The following is a 19,197-nucleotide window of genomic DNA, read 5'->3' on the forward strand; positions in this document are numbered from 1 at the left end:
CCAGTTGATTGTTTTGTACCTAAACCTGCTGTGACCACCATAAGTCAAAGAGCATGCTGACTACACCAGAAACGATGTTATAAATGGTCTCACTGCATGCCTGCTGCTGCCTCGTCTATACATAGCATGTATAGATGCTGCGACATCTATACATAGCATTCAGAGTTGTCCAGGGCTGTTTAGTGGACAGCCTGGTCTCTGTATTCCTTCCTAGGGTGTGCAGTTCATGAACTTTGGCTTCTAAATTTGCCCTTTCAAGTGAGCTGGGCAGGTGAACCCAAGTTGTCAGCATCTGGGGACTTGGGGGTCGGGCCTACGGCCATCTTGTTGAGGTTGAGTGCTCACATTGGGCTGGTGCTTAGGCACTGAGTGTCTCACAGGGGAAACAGGAGCAAAGGCGAGGGTGGCTTTCTAAGTTAGCACACAACTGGCAGTGTGCTTTTTATTCTCTGGTTTGGAAGAGCTTACAACTTTTTGTTGCTGAGAATGTTGTTGTTGAAGAACAAAAACATTACCATTGTTTTCTCAACTTTCCAAATATTAGACAGGGGGGCTCAAAAAGCTTGGAAACAGTACAGACTTTTAAATAAATGTTTTGGCTTATCTCAATTGCTTTTGATTCGATTCAAGGTAGCACTGTTTGTTTTAAATCCTTTTTAGAATGTGGCAGAGCACATTAGTAGTAAAAAAAAATCCAAACACAAATAAACACATTGCGTTCACTGGTAACCGAGTAAATATGTATAGTTGATAGATCAATGCCAAGGAGCGCTACTATTGCCTGTACCACAGAGACGCTGGGAACAATGAAAGGCTTAAGTTTTTCACTTGATTAGAAGTAATCAAAAATTACTAATAACTAAGAAAGAATCAATTAAGATCTGTGTGGATGTATAGAGCCTGTGTGTGCGATGGGAAACGTATTCCCCCCAGTAATCATCTCCTAATTTCCTTCGTATAGCTCAGTATAGGCAGATGAAAAGGGGATCTCTGGGAGTTGTGACAATGAGCCAGTTAATGAAGCGACAGCTGGAGCATCAGTCTAGCGCCCCCCATAACATCAGCAACTGGGACACTGGTGGGTCAAGCCTTTTCTTCTTGTTTGCTCTCAGACTAGCTAATGCCACTTTCTCTCTGTCCACTTCTTGTGTGCTTTGGTTAAAATAGGTGTGTTTTTTAAATACCTGGAAGTAATTAACACATATCCACATTTTCTAAGTGCTCGAGAACATTGCGGCCTACATCTAGGCTGATCCCCACCTAGGCTCGTCTCTGTTTAGACTGGTCTCCATTTAGAGAAGCCCAATACTTTATTCCTTTAAGATCCAGATTTCAGGTTTCAGATTATCTGCCTGAGGAAGAGGGGTGGAGCTATGATCTCATGGTACAAAGTTTTAAAAGAGGTTATCAAATTCTCTTTCATGGAGTATGAAGTACTGAGGTTAGTGATGATTTGATGACAAATGGCAGCTGGTGATGGTATCATCCTCAGGTTTGGGAATGAGTTGTGTATTTTAGCCCGCAGGGTCACCAGGTGGCGGCCACACACCCTCACGTGCATAAGCCAGAACTGCACCTTACCTGTCGTGCAGTAAGAATGGACTGCGGTGGCACACCTGTTTTAAATATGCCTGCTTTTCATTTCCTGAACCTTAAAACATCTTCTACGTTTGCTGCCTTCTCAGCTCACTGCACCGCAGTGATCCCCTTTTAAGTGCCTCTTTCCTTAGTCTTTTCTTCTTAATTTAAATGGGTCATTTGAGGCACAAGATTATAAACATAAAAGCACCTTGAAGTGTGCATACACCATGCAAATATAAGGCCTGATTACTGCAACATGCTGCGGGAGTGCACTTTAGTATCCTGCTTATTATTTTCTGGCTTCAATTGTAAGATGATTTTTAATTTCTTCATTATGATGCGGAATCACAGCGTGCCTACAACCGAAATGTTGGGCTGTTTTTTAAATTGTATGTATATGTCTTCCTATTTACCTTTGTTGTTCTTTAAGAAGAGATCCACATCCCACACTCAACCCCGTGTAACAGACAACCTCAGTCTCCTGGACTGAGAAGAGCATTTGGCTTGTCAAAGGCTTGGTGTTTTCATTTACTGGCATGCAGGAGTGAGCCATGAGAAGCCAAGAGGCAACAGACAGGAGAGAGAGGGGAGAGACGCTGGCTAGCCATCCCCAAAAATGTATTTGGTTTTAACATGGTCTGCCCTCTTTGTACCATGGAGGACTGTGCCTCCCTCTTGAGAGAGGAAACTGTGTAGCCCGAGAAGCACAGTTCAGTTCCATCTTTGGTACTAAATGCTCGGGTTGACTTGGGTGCCCTGAAAGTCATTTCACTGTGCTGTTGTAGCTCAATGTATAGCTCAGCCTCAGCCGTTGTAGATTCTGACTACAGCTACAACCCACTTTGACTAAGTAGAGTTAAATGTAACTTGACCTCAGTTTCTGACCTGCACTTGAAGCTACAAAACCCTCCGTGATGCCAAATAGCCCATGTAGCCGCATTTTTCACGTTTCAACCTGGCTTAGTGGTTCTTGTCTTCTTGACTTCACACTTGAGTCCATGTTGTCCAGATTTCTTTCACTGGAGCTTGCTGGGGCTTATTTTTTCATTTTCCACCCTCCAATTGGTTCACTTATCTCTGAGTCCCTTAGTAAAATCTTTATCTCATTATTCTCAAGTTTTTAAATTTTTTATTTGCTTTGGACACCATCTTTCTTTGTTACCCGGGCTGGCCATGAGCCTCTGGGCTCAAGTATTCTTTTTGCCTCAGCCTCCTACAGTTTAGTCTATGTTGCACCTGGCTTCATTATTCTCATGCTTATTACCTGAGTCCAGCAGAAGAGTTTCTGAATGCATAGTATGACGTTAGGTGACATGTCACTTCGAACCATGTGTGTTGCTTCATTGGCTCTCAAGTTTCCACCTAGAACAGCTGTGGTCATGTAGATATTCTGAGAAAGACAGCTTAAGCCAGGTCGTGATGAATCGCCTCAGCATGTGGCAGCTCATTCATAAACAGTCTGCCTCTTTCCCAGTATGCACCTCTTCTGTATGAATGGATATTCCCTAAGTGCCACTCCATTCCTGCTCTTTATACTTGTTCTCCATCCTTCAGCCAAATCCCTGCCATCTTCTCTACCTGGTCCATGTGGTTCCTGTGTGAACTGTCTGGCCATTACCCTGGAGTATCATTGTTGTATTTGTTGACCTGCGTAAAACATTCTTCCATGGCCCATGGCACTTCCATGGCAATGGCCCTTCATTTCATATCTGGAGACACAGGATTTGAGCTCCTTTGAAACAGAGTGGGACTAGAACTTAAAAAGTAGTTTTAAATCCTCTACCATTTCAGATGTAGTTTATTTAACTGAGTGACAGGTTTGTAACAAAGCTTGAATAACGCTACCTATCCCCAGATTTAGTCTTTTTGTGTTAATAAAGTAACCAGGACAAAGATGGTCTCATGCAATGGTTGGCTGCATTGTTTGTGCTTTGACTGTGCTGTGACTTGTATTAAACTGACCACACTGAAGACTGAAATGCCTTCTTTATCCACAGAACAGGTACAGCCCGGGAAACGCCAATGTAACGTGCCAATGTGCCTAAACCCCGACCTGGAGGGACAGCCGCTAAGAACAAGAGGTTGGTGGGGTTCCAGGGTCTCAGACTGTAGACCTGAAGGACCATGTGTCCCTCACGGATCCACACAGCAGGTGCAGAACATCTTCAACAGCTCCATATATTTCCCACCTGCAAAACACCTCCAGGGCTGGGGAAGGCGTGACAACTCATCCCTGACCATGACCGACAAAGGCTCTGCCATAGAGTGTCTTTCTAAAGCTTGGGGCCACACAAGACAATTCTAGCATCTCTCACCTCACACTTTGGACATTTGAAAACAACTGCCCATTTCTAATGCCCCTGTTTCAAGACCAGGCATCCCTGGGCATTTGAGCCTTCCTCCCGAGATGTATCAGTTTTCCATGTCATCCCATATTCTTTTCCTGAGCAGAGTTTAGATTGTCCTTACTTTTTTCTAGAATGTTGGGGCTGTGGGTGAGCAGCTTCTTTCCCAGCTGTCTTGAACTATGTATGGAAAACACACACTTTATTCTGGCTGTGGGAGCAAAATGAGCATGCATCTGCACTGTCATTGGACTTTTTTCTTTTCCAAATTCATTGCACACATTTAACTACATATTTAGGTAATCCTTATCTTTGTTATTAAAATTCAGAATGCTGGTAAATGTATCATTGCTTACAAAAATAAGTAAAGAAAGAAAGAGGGGAGAGAGAAAGAAAGGGAATAAAGGAAGGAAGAAAAGAAAGAAGGAAAGAAAGATTTCTGACCACATTTTCTAAGTAGTCTCTTGAATCAAGCAGACCTATGTTGCTAGACTAGGAGCTTCCTGGACACTTCACTGGTAATGAGTAGCCTTCTAGTCTTCCATCAGATGAGATGAGACACTTGTCTATGGGGCTAAGAGATGCTTTCGTGAGTCAGGGTGGTTGAAACAAATCATTGGTGCTTGGTTGTGATCTAAGTGACCTAGCAAAAACAGCGTGAAGTAAAGGTGAATGCATGAAGGTGATGCTCAGTCTTCTGGTCTCTCTCTCTCTGCAAGTGGGAAAATCTGCTGGTGCAGCTGTGGGGCTGATGCACTGTGCAGCTGTATGGCTGATGTGTGCTTTGAGATAGTAGAGAGCCTCTACTGTCTCTGAGATCCAAAAAGGGACGCTTATCAGCATCTCCATCTTTGAAGTCAGGCTTTGGATTTTATTCAAGTTTCTGAGTGTTCTCTGTTCGGTTCTGTACAGAGGGATTCTGGATATTCTTGAGGGAATCAGTGGTGGTGGGCTCAGAATTGCTGCCAGTAAGTGGGGGACAAAAATGGAGGCTGAGTTTAACACTGCCAACTTGGCTGTGGGTCATTTACAAAGAAAGGTGGCTGAGATCTATGGCTTTCTTTTCTATATTTCTCACCTTCTCAGTCATTACTGCCTGTTTCCACGTCAATATCAGGATTTAGCAATCCACTGTGCAGCTAATGTCCTATAAGAACCAATGCCCAGCCACCTAACCTGTTTGTTTTGACAGATGGCTGCCGTAAATATTTCAACATACTTTCTGTGTTGTCTTTGGACTGCTGTAAGAACACCCCTCTTAGGGAATGCTTGTTTGAAAGCCACAAAAATGCCAGAGCCCTTCTCATTCCTTTGGTTGCAGTCTTGACTTGGAGCTGATCTAGTGAGATTATGGACACATTGCCATATATTTTTGGACTGATTTTGTTCTGCTCTGACATAATCTTTTTCACATTTGGCTCTATGCCTATCAATGATCATCAACTGTGGAGAATTGTATTTAAGCTTTGTGCACTTGTCTGTGACACCATGTGACATCTTTGTGGGAATCCTTTGTTAGCTCAGATATCCCTGGGAAGGAATGCTGGCTTAGAAACAGCCAATAGATAGATATGGTAGCAAGACTTGTGTTCCCATTTGGGATCATAGGAAGGTGAAGATATCTTTAGATAGTTGGTGCTTGTGTTTGCAAGTCTTTGCTGCTCAGAAATACGCTTTGGAAACATTACCTGGGTAGGTGGTCTGAAGTGTGGAAGCGTTCAACCCCATTTCCACCTCAGACGACGGCGTTGTTCTCCAGGCTAGGCATCTAAAACTTGTGTTCTCATTCTCATGTCTTTAGTGACCGTTCTCCCAGTTATTATTCTTTCTGAGGAGAAGGCATGCATTTTTCCAGGACCAAGTTATGTGTGTTTCTTGATGAGAAACGTATTATTTAAAAATCTTCACTTCATTCTGCTTCTTTCTTTCTTTCTTTCTTTCTTTCTTTCTTTCTTTCTTTCTTTCTTTCTTTCTTTCCTTCCTTCCTTCCTTCCTTCCTTCTTCCTTCCTTCTTTTCTTTCTTTCTTTTTTCTACTTGAAGAACTCTGCTTAGCAGTTGCTGCTGTCATTTCACAGTGTCACTTTGGGTGCCATCTTAGACGCCTCATTTACATAGGCCCAGGGCATCTGCCCCGCGCGGGTGGCTTTCTTAATGAGAAACACACTCCCGTCTTTCCACATTATGTTTTGATATGTATAGTGTGTGTGTGTGTGTGTGTGTGTGTGTGTGTACCTACATACATGCAGGTGCCCATGGAGGTCAGAAGTGGAGCCTATTAGGTCTCTTGAAGCTGGAGTCGCAGACGGTATGAGTTGCCTTGATGTGGACACTGGGAACAGAACTTGGGTCCTCTGGAAGATCAGAAAGCTCTCTTAACTGTTGAGTCATCTTTCCAGGCCCCACATTTTCTGTCCACTGGTGTTTGCTGCTAAGATTCTGGCCTCAGGTTCTTTGAAGTGGTCTAACTTCAAACTTTTTAAACTATTACATTGATTGGGTAAAGTAGAGCAAGTTCCAAGTGAAACAGAGTTACAGTATTCATGGATACTTTAGCTGAAGAAGAAGTCTTTCTACTTTAGTGTTTACGATAATCTTTTTCAAAGCAGAACACTAAACTAGTTTTCTAGCCCTAGTGTCCCCCTTTGTTCATGTGTGTGAGGTCTGGGGTCTCACTGTCTTCCCGCAGTAGCCCACTTTAATGATGATCTGCACTTGTGTATTAGAAATATCATGTTGTTCAGCAACTTCACTTAATGCTAGGAAGTCCATCTTTATCTTAGACCCTGCTGACCCAGCTGAACTTCCTGATTTTTTAAACGCAGTAAAAGAGAGACAGGGTATTTGGCTCTTTCTTGGCCTCACTTCACTCTCAGGCCCTTTTTATGCCGTGGCTGGGATGTGCATGATCTCATGAATGTGATCTTTTGAGGGCTAATGAGTGCAAAGTGGAGAGTTTCCTGACCCTAGAAGCTCGTCTGTACTCATGGTCTCTCTGCTGCTTACCCAGGTGCCACAAAATCTAGCCTGCTGTCAGCACCCAGCATAGCCAGTATGTTCGTGCCTGCACCCGAGGAATTCACGGATGAGCAGCCGACGGTGATGACGGACAAGTGAGTGCCCCAGTGTTTTGCTTTGGTTATAGAGTTAGAGTTTGGTCACCGGTGAGGAAACGCGCTTTGCTTTGAAGTCACACACTTTACTTTTCCAAGGCTGCAGCTGTGTTGTACACAGTTGTGATTTATTAATGCAAGGCCATGAGCAGTGTTTTGTTTATGCTTTGGCAGGTCCTCCACCCTTTTAATTTGTATAGAATTAGATAATCCCACTTACTTCAAAAATAATATAATACCCATAAAATCTTCAGCCCAGAAACGTCCAATTGTTACACTGGGAACAAAGAAGAGACTCCATTTGGGGGGGGGCAGGTGGGCAGGATGTTCTAGGTGGGTTTTCTCTGCATAACCCTGGCTAGTTTGGCACTCTGTAGATCAGACTGGCCTTGAACTCAGAGAGATCGCTTGCCTCTGCCTCCCGAGTACTGGGATTAAAGGCGTGTGTCCATCTGGAAAGGACAATCCATTCTCTATATCTCAAACTGGTTCATCACACCCAGACTGTCAGTTGCAATAGCTCTGAGTTCTTACAGGACTAGGCTCACATGTTTAAATCGAAGGCATCCTAGTGTGTGACTTGCCTGCCATTCCCCTCAGCTCCCTCTCATTCCAGAGCATTCCTGATGTGTTCTCTCTTGGTACTTGATCTTCCTGGTGAACGTCTATTTGCACACTTAAGATCTAGCAGAAGGCAAAGTGCCCCTGATTGTGAGGAATGGGATAGTCACGCCCTTCTCTAGTTTCCGGGGCCTCTGGTCCATGTCTGTTCGGCATTTGTCACAGCGTATGTTATTTCTTTGTCTACACAGTACAGGTGTGCTCTAAAATAGACTGTGAGTTCCCTGGGATGAGAAGGACTTCTTATATATTCTGTGTCCTAAGCACCCTATGTCGTCCCTGGCACACCAATATTTGTTTAATGAGTATGATACAATTAAATAAGGCTTGTAGATTTTCAAACCTGAACAGACCCTCAGGACTAGACAGGCTCCTGGATAAAGGTGGCTCACATCTAATAAAGGCAGGCAAGGTAGAAAGGATGGCGCAGACATCTGCGTGGGATGTCTCATTACGCAGTTGGAAGTGAGCTGGTGACTGTCTTATGGTTTCTCTGCTGTGATTAAACACTGTGACCAAAAGCAAAGGTATCTTCCAACTTATAGTCCATCATCTAGGGAAGTCAGGGCAGGAACCTGGAAGCAGGAACTGATACAGAGGCCATGGAGGAGTGCTGCTTACTGGCTTGTTCCCCCATCACTGTCTCAGCTTGCTTTTTTCTGTACCCCTAGACCACCTGCTCATGGGTGGCACTGCCCGCAGTGAGCTGGGTCCTCCCATGTCAATCGTCAGTCAAGAAAATGCCCCCACAGACTTGCCAACTGACTGAGCCTATAAAGGTGCTTTCTGGGTTAAGATCCCTTCTTCCCAGACAACCCTAGCTTGTATCAAGTTGATATAAAAACTAGCCAGCGCAGTGGCCACACTTGAGAAGCAAATGTGCGTGGCTTGTAAAACTGTCTTGAAATGTCCCTAGAGCTTTGATAAAATTTCTCCGTTTTGTGTCATAACCTGCTCCCAAGTTATCATTTTTCTTAGTTGCTTCTGGTTGCTCGTGTGTGTGTGTGTTTTCCTGTGTGTTCTAGTGTAAACACATTTGTGTGAGTATGTGTGTGGAGGTCAGAGGTCAGCCTCAGCTGCACTTGGGAGCCATTCACTGTGTTGTTTGAAACAAAATCTCTCATTGGCCTCTGGCTCATTTAGGAGGGTAGGCAGCTGGCAGGTCAGCCCCAGAGATCCTGCCGCCCCTGCCTCCCTCATGCTGGGTTAGCAAGCGCTTGTCACCGGACCCAGCTTTGTTACTTGAGTACTGGGACTCAACCTCAGGTCTTCATGCTTCCGTGGTGAACACTTTACCAACTGAGCCACCTCCTAGCCCTTTGGCTGCTTTTGTGGCTCTGTCTCTGTCTCCAGGATTCCAAATGGGAATCGTAAATGTTAAATTAACTTTTAAGTCACACTCTTCTTTTGCTTCTGTTTAGGAGTCTTTCCGATGAAGGGCGCAGTAACTGTAGCTCTGGTTCCTGAGTTATTTTTAGTTCTCAAGTTCACTTTTTAAAGCTGCCTTTGGTTGGGCTGAGTGGAACCTATATTAGGACACAGATAAGTGCAGTAAGCTGTGGGCTTCTTAAAAGTGCTCTTCCGCATTAGTTTAGTAGGACCAGAGAGTCACAAAGCTGGTGTAAGGGAGCAGGGGAAGAGGCGCGGGCTTTCTGGTATGTCCGTCTCCTGCCCACACACTGGACAGCTTTTGAAAGCTTCTAGCCATGTCTGGACATTTTTTTCACTTTGACAAAGGAAAATAAATCTAGTTACTGCAATCCCCTCCTCCTTTCTTGGTGAGGCGGCTTCCTTCTCCTATGTGGCATCATGGCTTTCAAGCATCTGATAAAGCCCAAGATCTTTAAATAGAGGACCCTGAAGGTCATTGTGTAGCAGTCAGAACACTAGGTTAAAGTTAGGTGCAGCTGACAGAAACCCAGAGGTATTGACAGCAGGATGTCAGAAGATTGAAGAGCCAGGTCCTGATGCCCAGCATTGGTTATAGGACAGAAAAACCAGGCACATGCCTGCCAGTGACTTCCAGAGGTTCCTGGTCCACAGCATCAGGATCTGGAAGAACTCTGGATGAGAACAACTCTGGCTGTGCTGGGATCACTCAGTGTTTCCTCTAGGAGCTCAAGACCAGCGCGGAAACAGCAGCACAGCTGACTGTCAGAGCTACCGAACATTGGCGGTGAAGACAAACAAGTAGATGGCTCACATGCTCATTCATGTGTACTTAAGTAAAACAGTAAAAACTGGTCCAAAAATCCAGTTACTGACTATTCTTAAACATAATTTCACCTTCTTAAAGTCCTGGAAGGTGCTAGTCTACCCGAAACCCTTTCTAAAGGAGCAGAGACCCTGCAGAGTCAAATGCCTGTGGACTGAAAGCAAAGGAACGCCCATGATCTCTGCCACCCGAGCTCTTCCCAGGCTTTATGGTGACAAGGGCACTGGATTCTCCACTTGCATTAGTGGGCCCAGTTACCACCTTTCCCAAGACTTCTGGCAAATGGCTGTGTTTGTGTGTTAGCTTTCTAACATGTCTTCTGTCTGTATCCTCTGCAGATGCCATGACTGTGGGGCCATTCTCGAAGAGTACGATGAGGAAACGCTGGGACTAGCCATCGTGGTCCTCTCCACATTCATCCACCTGAGCCCAGACTTGGCGGCCCCGCTGTTGCTGGATATCATGCAGTCTGTGGGAAGGTGAATGTTAGGTTCTGGTTTATCTGCTAGGAAGGGGCCTCCCTTAAAACTGCATCCTAAAATCGGAACATCCTGTCACCTTGGAGATGCCTGGTGCCTAAGGGATCGATTGGAGACTAGTTTTTTAAAAAAATGGACAGAGCATCTTTTGATGTCATTTCCCAGTTGTACCCAGTCATGAGTCAAGGTCAGAGAGAAGCTAGAGGAGGCTGCGCGAAAGGTTCTGACGTTTGCTCCCACTGCTGTATGAGCTAATATGTGAGAGTGTCCGGACGGTCCATCCTTAGAAGGCTTTGTGTTAGCACCTGTTCTCTCTCGTGACCTGTTCTGTGGTGACCTGACGCTTCTTTGTGTTCAGGGCATCAGTGCGTGTCACCCAGCATCTTCACAGATCTTTCAGATAAAGGGCGTGAGAACATGTTTTGGGAACAGGACTTCAGTCTGAGTGTTATTATGAAAGGAATTCCCTTTATGTATAGACATTAGAATGTGTTCTGTGCTCATGACTAAATTCCAGCTCAGTAATAACAATGCAGCTCACTGATACTGTGTTAAGTTCCGCATGAGCTTGCTAAGTTCTGATCTCTGCCAACAGTGCTAGGTGTTAACCACCACCGTTAAGACCTAGCTCCGGGGACTGGAGAGATGGCTCCGCAGTAAAGAGCACTGCCTGCTATTTCAGAGAACCCAGGTTCAATTCCCAGCACCCACATGGCAGCACACAGCTGTCTATTAACACCAGCCCCAGGGGATCTGATGGCCTTTTCTGGCCTCTGACGGGGCTGCACACACACAGTCAACAGATGGATATGCAGGAATAACACCATATACATAAAATAAAATTAAAGATCAAAAAATAAAAAAACAAAGCCTAGACCTGTGTTCAGGTGATTTGTGGATCTTTTTGTTTGTTTTCTTTTGTTTGTTTGTTTTGTTTTGTTTTGTTTTTTTAAGATAGGGTCTTGCTCTGCAGCACAGGTTGACTTTGAACTTGCTGTGTAACCTCAGGTGGCTTTGACCTTGTGGTCTTCCAGTCTCAGCCTCCTGAGTTACTGGGATTAGAGATATGTGCCATCATGCCTGGCTGTAACTTGGTTGTTTAAAGGGACAGTTTTGTGTGAAATCATTGGGTGGCCATACAAGATACAAGACAGGGCTTGGTTAAACCTCGAGAAGCCTGAAGTGGAAACGCTTCCCATTGTTTAGAGGAGGCAAAATCTGCAGGCACTCGGGGTTTGAGGGAGGGAAAGACAATCTTTTTGGCTTGTGAGGTTTTGTTGTTGTCTTTGCTTTGTTTTGGTTTTGATATATTCCACTATATAGCATTGGTTGGCCTCTAGCAGGGTTTCCTTCTGTATTTCCTCAACCAACAATGCTGCCTCCAAAGTGCTAGGATTGTGGGCATGTGCCACCACACCTACTGAGAACTAGCCTTAACATAGCTAATCTTAACTTTAAAAATAATAAGAACAGGGGCTGTGCAGATGGCTCAGTGGGTAAGATACTTGCTGTACAAGATGCATGCCAAAGTTCAAGTTCCCAGCATCACATAAGAAGGCAGGCATTCACGGGTGAGTGCCTGTAGCCCCTGCACTGCTGGAGACTGAGGGAGAAGGACCACTGGGAGTCTTGGCCAGCCAAGCTCCAGGGTTAGCGAGGGACTCTGTCTCCAGGAAAGAAGACAGAGAGTAGTAGAACAGGATGCTGAAACCTCCTCTGGCCTCTGTGTCTACATGTATGGTGCACACATACATATACATTATGTACACTCACACACATACGCAGAAGTAATAGTAATTGTGAGGTCAAGTTAAACAGGGAAACTTGGAAAACTTCTCCACAAAAAAATACATAATCCTGTTCTTTGTTCCCCGCCCCAAGTCATGTGTATGTTATGGCATGGCATGGAATGTGTGTGGTATGTGTGAGTGTAGTATGGTATATGTGTGTATGGTATGTTGTATGTGAGTGTAGAATGGTATATGTGTGTATGGTATGTGTATTGTGTGTGTGAGTGTGTGGGCATACTCTTCTCATCTCCTTAGTCCCTTGAGCCAGGGTCTCTCCTTGAACCGGAAGCTGATTATGCTAGGCTGACTGACAGTGAGCCCCCAGATTCTGAGTGTCTCCACATTCTAGCATGGGGGCTACAGGCATATACAAACACTCCCAACTTCTCTACCTGAGTGCTGGGGATTTGAACTCAGGTCCTCATGCATGCACAAGTGCTCTTACCCACGGAGCCATCTCCCCACCCAGACCTCCCTGATTATTTTTGGAGTTTCTTTAGAGTTACCTAGTTAGAGACAGCATAAAGTTAAGTGTAACCAAAATTCCAAAGCCGTTGTAAAAAGTACTTAATGAATATGGGAACTAGAAGAGATGGGGAAAGGTAGCTTCATTGAAGCCATCATTTTAACTCAGCCTTGGTAATTATAGAATAAGTGCTGTGTCCTGTATCTCTTCCACCTGTGGAGCTGAAGGTTTTTACTGAGGCGTCACCTCAGTTCCTACTCTCACCACTCTGTAGGTACAGAGCGGATGGAGTCGTGGTTTGGCTCTGCTGCCCTCCTGGCTCAGCTGATCTGAGCCACAGAGGACAGAGAGGAGGAGGCTGCGCATAGATAATCCGGGTCCCGATACTACCAACGGTTAGGGTGGGAGCAGGAACTTTGAAGGAAAACAGTAGCACACGCGTTTACACCCTCCCACGTATAGACACTTAGACATCTTTATCCTTACACTTGACTACCTAGCTCCTTTAGTTAGACTAGCGAGAGACTGAAAAACATTGAGTGCAAATGGGCGTGACTCTTGGTAGCCTAATCTTGACCAGGAAGCTGCCAAGGAAGCGGGTTCCGTAGCTGCAGCTTTCTTCACATGCCCAGTTTCACTGTGAAGAACGCCAGATGAGCCATTGTGGCTTTATCAGCACTACCAGGGACAACTCTACAGACCACCTCTGGATGTCCTGGGAGTCTGCTCCACACAGCCCTTTCATGTCTCCATCAGCGTTTCCTATCTCTTGTAGAGCTGTCTGCTCAGATCCCTTTCAGGTGAATCCTTTAAGGCCACGTTTCCCACACCCTTGATTATTGTTCAGTTGAGGAATCCAGGAAGACAGCTATTATTCCTCTGTGGCCCCGCTAGTTTCTAGTCAGATTTGTGCATTTATACATATTTTATGTAGGTTTCTTTCTCTGTCATGGAATCTTCAGCATAAGGGCCTGCAGCCAAGGCAGCTGAGGACAACATTACAACGGCAGTTTCTGGAGCCACCGGCTCTCTCCAAAATTCTTGGTCCCTTCAACTGTCCTACTAAAATGGAAAGTTGGTAGCATTCTCCTGGTGTCTTCAGTATCTTACAGATTATAGTATGTCCTTTAGAATCCACCAATCGGCTTCATTCTCTGTCCTGAGAGGACACATGCCCATGGCTAAGGAGCCACACTGCAGTTTCCAAATGTAGTCAGTGATGGTGTCTCCAGAAGATAGATCTCCCTTCCACCACTCCCCCTCAGCACCAAGCTGAGACACCTCTGCTGTCTCTACTGCTGTGCTAGAGGGTTTGCAATGTGTGGTTTGCTTGTAGTCGGGTTTCAGAGGTCGGTGACGGAGAAATGAATTTGAGTGAACTCAGGGGTCGCTAGATGACTGGTTCTGGTGTCTGTCCAGCGGGATACAACTGCCATTTTTTAGGCTGGGTGGGTGACAGTAAACTCTTACCTGTATACCTTTCCAGGGCAATCTGTGACTGACACAGAAGTCGGGTTTGGGAGAGTGGACGTCTGACGCCCACCAAAGGAATTGTCAGTAGCTGTCTTCTCACCGTCCAAACCTGAACCAAAGGCCTAGCTTAGTGCTGATGCATTTCACCATGGAAAGCTAAGATACTGTGTGACTGTTTACTTTATTTCCTAGGCTCGCATCCAGCACGACCTTTTCTAATCAAGCAGAAAGGTAGGAACGTCAAGTGGGTCTCGTTTCTCTTTGTTCTCTGTGCATGTCCACACGGGTCTGACACTGGCCAGGGGCGGGTGCTCTCCAGGAAGACAGCTGCTCTTCCTCTGCGGCCCTGCTAGTTTCTAATCAGATTTGCGCATTTATACATTGACTCATTTCAGTCAACAAGCACTCTTTTAAGCCCAACTTGTACCAGTTCATTGGTTTGCTTTTTAAAATTTAATTTATTTATATTTTATGTATGAGAACTCTGCATATATACCTGCATGCCACAAGAGGGTATCAGATCCTATTTTAGATGGTTGTGAGCCACCATGTGGGTGCTGGGTATTGCACCCTGGAAGAGCAGCCAAGGCTCTTAACCAATGAGCCGTCTCTCCAGTCCAGTTAAGTGGGCTGTTGCTATTGTTTTGTGCATGTGTGTGTATTAGTTTTTGTTGTCTGTTACATTGGGAATCCAACCAAGAGCCTCAAGCATTCTGGGAAAATGCTCTGCTGCAAAGCTGCACCCCAGGCCTCTTCAACTCTGTTGAAAGGGAACAACTGGCATAATTCCTGGCCTTGTTAGGTTTTCCCTCTCACCAAGGCGGCAAGCACGGATGAATCTTCACGAAAATGAGTAGTGACTGCTAAGTTCTGTGAAGAAAATAGACTCACATAATTTTGACTCATTACATGTTGATTCCTTTGTGTGTGTGCACGTATATGCAGAGAGGGTGGAGGTCAGAGGTCAATATCAAGCGTCTTCCTCAACATGTTCTACTTTATCTTTTGAGACAGGTCATTGAACCCAGCACTCGCCAGCTGGCTAGCACGGCTAGCCAGTGAGTTCAGGGCACCCTACTTTCTTCTCCCTGTCCTGCACTGTTGTAGACCCTTCAGTGACTATCTACAGAGTTAGTACCCGGTGCTGGCGGGAGTGGTTAAATGTCAAATCCTGGTTTTCATGGAACTCGCATTCAGGTTGAAGAAGCAGAAAATAGCAAGTTAACTAGTAAGAAATTGGCAGTGTTATTGAATATCTCTTACAATGATGTGTTAGGAAGATTATTTAATTCCACTTGATAGAGGAGGCCAGGAGTGGTAGTGTAGGCATAATGACCAAGGACAGTCTCTTGGAGGAAGGGCTATTTAAACAAAGCCTAGGTCGGGAGAGGAGTCTACGCGGCAGCTTATGGAGAGGATATCCCAGGCAGAGGGCACAGCAAGGACAAGGGCTTTAAGTCTGGAACAAGGATGGTGAGTTTGGAAACAGGTCAATGTGGCTTCAGAGAACATGGCTGAAAATGAAACGGAAAAGATAGTGGCACCCAGGCCAGGTAACACCATGGAGGTCACTGTGGGGAGTTCAGCTTTTACTGAATACACAGGGTACAAAGCAGGGGCCAGCGTGCTTTGCCTTAAAACCTTTAAAACCCTCTGTCTTAGCAGGGTTCAAGTGTATAATACACTCCTGTTGACAGACACCATGTAGTACTTCAGCGTGGCTTTTCTGTTGTAAAAATCACAGAAGAAAATACATAAACCCTAAGTTCCCCGAGTTTGGACAGGGGGCTTTGCCCACAGACCTGAGACCCTGTCAAGACACAGAACTTAACCATGATTCCCAGAAAGGGAATCATGCCATCTGTGCTCCATTCATAGGAGGAAACACGATTTTCTTCAGCCATACATTAATGTTTGCCTGCTGTAGAGCTTTGCATCGTGCAGTTGTGTTGCCTGTGCTCATTCGTGTCTGCCTTCTGCAGGCAGCCATGCTCTGAGGTTTATTCATGCTGTTGCTTGTATCCTAGTCTGTTTGTCAAAGCTGGCCATGCACCATGTGCCACATGGTTTATTTGGGTTTCTATTCAAGGGGATCTGGATTATTTCTGGCTTGGTGCAATTTCTTCGCCGTTATGAACATTTTTATACAAGGTTCTTTGTAAATACTTTATTTCTCTTGAAAATGGAATTGTTGGGTCACATGAGTCATGCATGTTTGAATTTTTAAAATAAGAAATCAGAATTTCTCTTACATAAATATGGTCTATAAAATGGTCATGCTAGGGGCTGGAGAGATAGCTCAGCAGTTAAGAGTGCCTGCTGTTCTTCCAGAGGACCTGCTTTTGTTTCTCAGTGCCCATGTTGATCAGCTAACAACTGCCTGTACCTCCAGTTCTGGAGGGCCCAATGCCCTTTGCTGACCTCTGAAGGAATCTGGACATTTGTGTTCATACTCACACATAGGCACCTAAGTAAAAATAAATATTAAGTGAGGGTTATGCTATTTCTCTTATGTAAGATAACTATATTATTTTATATTCCCACCATCAGTGAGACTTCAGGCTGTCCCACATCCTTGCCAGATTCTGACATTGTTGGTATTATTAATTGTAGTAGATGGGGTGGCTATGTGGTGGCTGTCTTTGTAGTTTTAATATGCATCTTCCTGTTGACATTTTTTCAAGTGTTCATGAACTGTTTTGTATATTCTTTCCTGAAGTGTCTAGTTAGATCATCTTTTCCATCTTTTTCACATGCTGCTTTCTTTCTACTCTGTAGTTGTAGGGCTTCTCAGTATAAATGTTTTAAGACTATCTTTACCCATGCCGAGCTTCCTCAGGTGTTCTCTTGATGATATAATTTGCTGACAAGTTTTTAATTTAGAGGAACTCTAACTTATCCAAGCTTCAAAGTGTATGTAGTTATGAATTTTTAGTGGTCAGCTAAGAAACCTCATCTACTTCCAACTTGTGTGTGTTCTCTTTTTCCTCCAAACACTTCAAGACCTTAGCATTTATATTTAGCACTTCATGTGTTCCATCAAAATTAATTTTTATATACAGTGTTGGGTTGCAGTAGGCACATTCTTTTTATTCACATCCAATATTTATCTATGTCGGCACCTTCTTGTTTTAAAGACTCCTTTCTTCATTAGCCCACTGTGAGAAACTCCAGGTACCAATGTGGTATCTGGTATCTGGGCTTCCCACCTGGTTCCTATAGTCTTTATTCTGAACCTCAGTCTAGCTCAGTAGTTCTCAACCTTCCTAATGCTGCGGCCTCATGCTGTGGTGACTCCCAATCATAACATTATTTCATTACTACTTCTGAACGACTGTGTTTTTGCTGCAGTTATGAATTGCAATGTAAATATCTGGTATGCAGGATAACTGATATTTGATTCTCAAAGGGGTCAAAACCCAAGGTTGAGAACCAATGATTTCATGCCGCATCGTCAAGATTACAGTGGTGAGTCCTGGTGTCGGGTATCAGGGTCCTTTTCCTCAGTGTCTTTTCTCTTTAGATTTGTTTAGATATCTAGTCTTTTTAATTTCCAAATTAGTTCCTCTTTTTCCTTCCTTCCTTCCTTCCTTCCTTCCTTCCTTCCTTCCTTCCTTCCTTCCTTCCTTCTTTCCTTTTCTTTGGCTTTTTAGGACAGTGTCTTGATGGCTGGCCTCAAACTCATGGTGATTCTCCTTCCTCTGTCTCCCCAATGCTGAGATGTCAGGTTTCAGTACCACGCTGTGCCCACACCATGCCACACCAAGCCCATGCCACACCCACGCCATGCCCACACAATGCCTATACCATACCTACACCACATCCACGCCGTGTCCACACCATGCCACACCAAGCCCATGCCACACCCACGTCATGCCCACACCATGCCCAAGCTTCGCCTTGTTTAGAAAAATGTTTACTGAAAGTGTACATCAATTTGGGAATTACTCATAGAAAAAATGCTGGATTGTCCAACTAATGAACATGTATATATCTCCATTTCATTACATTTTAAATTTCTCTCAGCTATGTTTTTGAAATATATATGTAGGTGTGCATGCACATATGTGTGGATGGAGACTGGAAGCATCCTTAGGTGTTATCCTTACAAGTGCCATCAAGCTCCTTTGAGACAAGGTCTCTTATTGGTCTAGAGCTCACCAGTCAGGCTAGACTGCCTGGTTTGCGAGCCCCCGGGAGCCCGTTTTCACCTCCCCAATGCTGGAATTCCATGTGCACACTACCGCACCTTTCCCTGTGTCGAGGATTCTGGGCTTTAGGCTCAGGTCCTTGGCCTTGTAAGGCAAGTGCTGTCCTGACCGAGTCGTCAACCCAGCCCCCAAGCAATGTTGAGCAGTGCTCTTGTAAGTCTTTGGCTATGCTGTGTAAATTTATCCCTAAGAATTTTATATCTTCAATTTCAATGTAAATTTGACTTTGAAGAAAATAATTTTCAAAAATTTCCTGGTGGGTAAATTGGTTTCTCTGAATTACGGTTGTATCCTAGCTGAACTCACTCACCCATTTTAGAAGTTCCTTCCTAGACGCCTTAGGGCTTTGTTTTGTTTGGCAAACAGCGTATCACCTGCAAACAATGACTTTTACTATTTCCTCGCTATTATTTTTGTCTCTTTGCTACTTTCCCATAGCAGGTGGAACTGCCAGCCCGATCAGAGACATGGCAGTGGCCATTCTAGTTTATTCCTTGCCTTAACTTCCCATTTGTTTATAGTCAGCCATAGCTTTTTCACAGACACGTTTTTTTTTTAAGAAAAAATTAAGGATGTTTCCTTCTATTTCCAATATGTTGAATTATTTTAAAATCTTTTTTTCTTTAATGTATTGAATTATGTTGGTTTTTCCTCTTCTTTTTTATGTGTATAGTATGTGTGTATATGTGTGGGGGTACATGTGTGCAACCGTGTGTGCACTGGCTTTTGGGGGCCCAGCGTTAATGTCAGAAATCTTCCTTGATCATTCTTCCACTTTATACTTTGAGTCAGGGTCTCTCCATCAAGCCCCCAGAGCTTGCTGGTGCAACTAGTCTGGATAAAAAGTTTGCTCACTTGGGGGATCCCCCATTTCCATCTTCTGAGGCTGGAGTTATAGGTGGCAC

The 19,197-nt window shown here is 44.5% G+C and overlaps 1 protein-coding gene across 4 annotated transcripts in view; it reads left to right on the forward strand.

The window, feature by feature from the left end:
• Positions 1-19,197, forward strand: part of Unc79 (unc-79 homolog, NALCN channel complex subunit) — a 186,145-nt gene that overhangs the window by 124,430 nt on the left and 42,518 nt on the right. For 3 of the 4 annotated variants that reach the window (XM_050151361.1, XM_050151363.1, XM_050151362.1), the window contains 5 exons: positions 962-1,078; positions 3,579-3,662; positions 6,935-7,037; positions 10,212-10,352; positions 14,274-14,312. In XM_050151361.1, coding sequence (XP_050007318.1) covers positions 962-1,078; positions 3,579-3,662; positions 6,935-7,037; positions 10,212-10,352; positions 14,274-14,312 — 484 coding nt within the window. The remainder of the gene's footprint in view (positions 1-961; positions 1,079-3,578; positions 3,663-6,934; positions 7,038-10,211; positions 10,353-14,273; positions 14,313-19,197) is intronic. The other variant, XM_050151364.1, reaches the window with a different exon arrangement.

The sequence above is a fragment of the Alexandromys fortis genome, unplaced genomic scaffold, assembly GCF_014885135.2.
Source record: "Alexandromys fortis isolate MF-2015 unplaced genomic scaffold, M_Fortis_MF-2015_v1.1 scaffold_63, whole genome shotgun sequence".
NCBI lineage: Eukaryota > Metazoa > Chordata > Mammalia > Rodentia > Cricetidae > Alexandromys > Alexandromys fortis.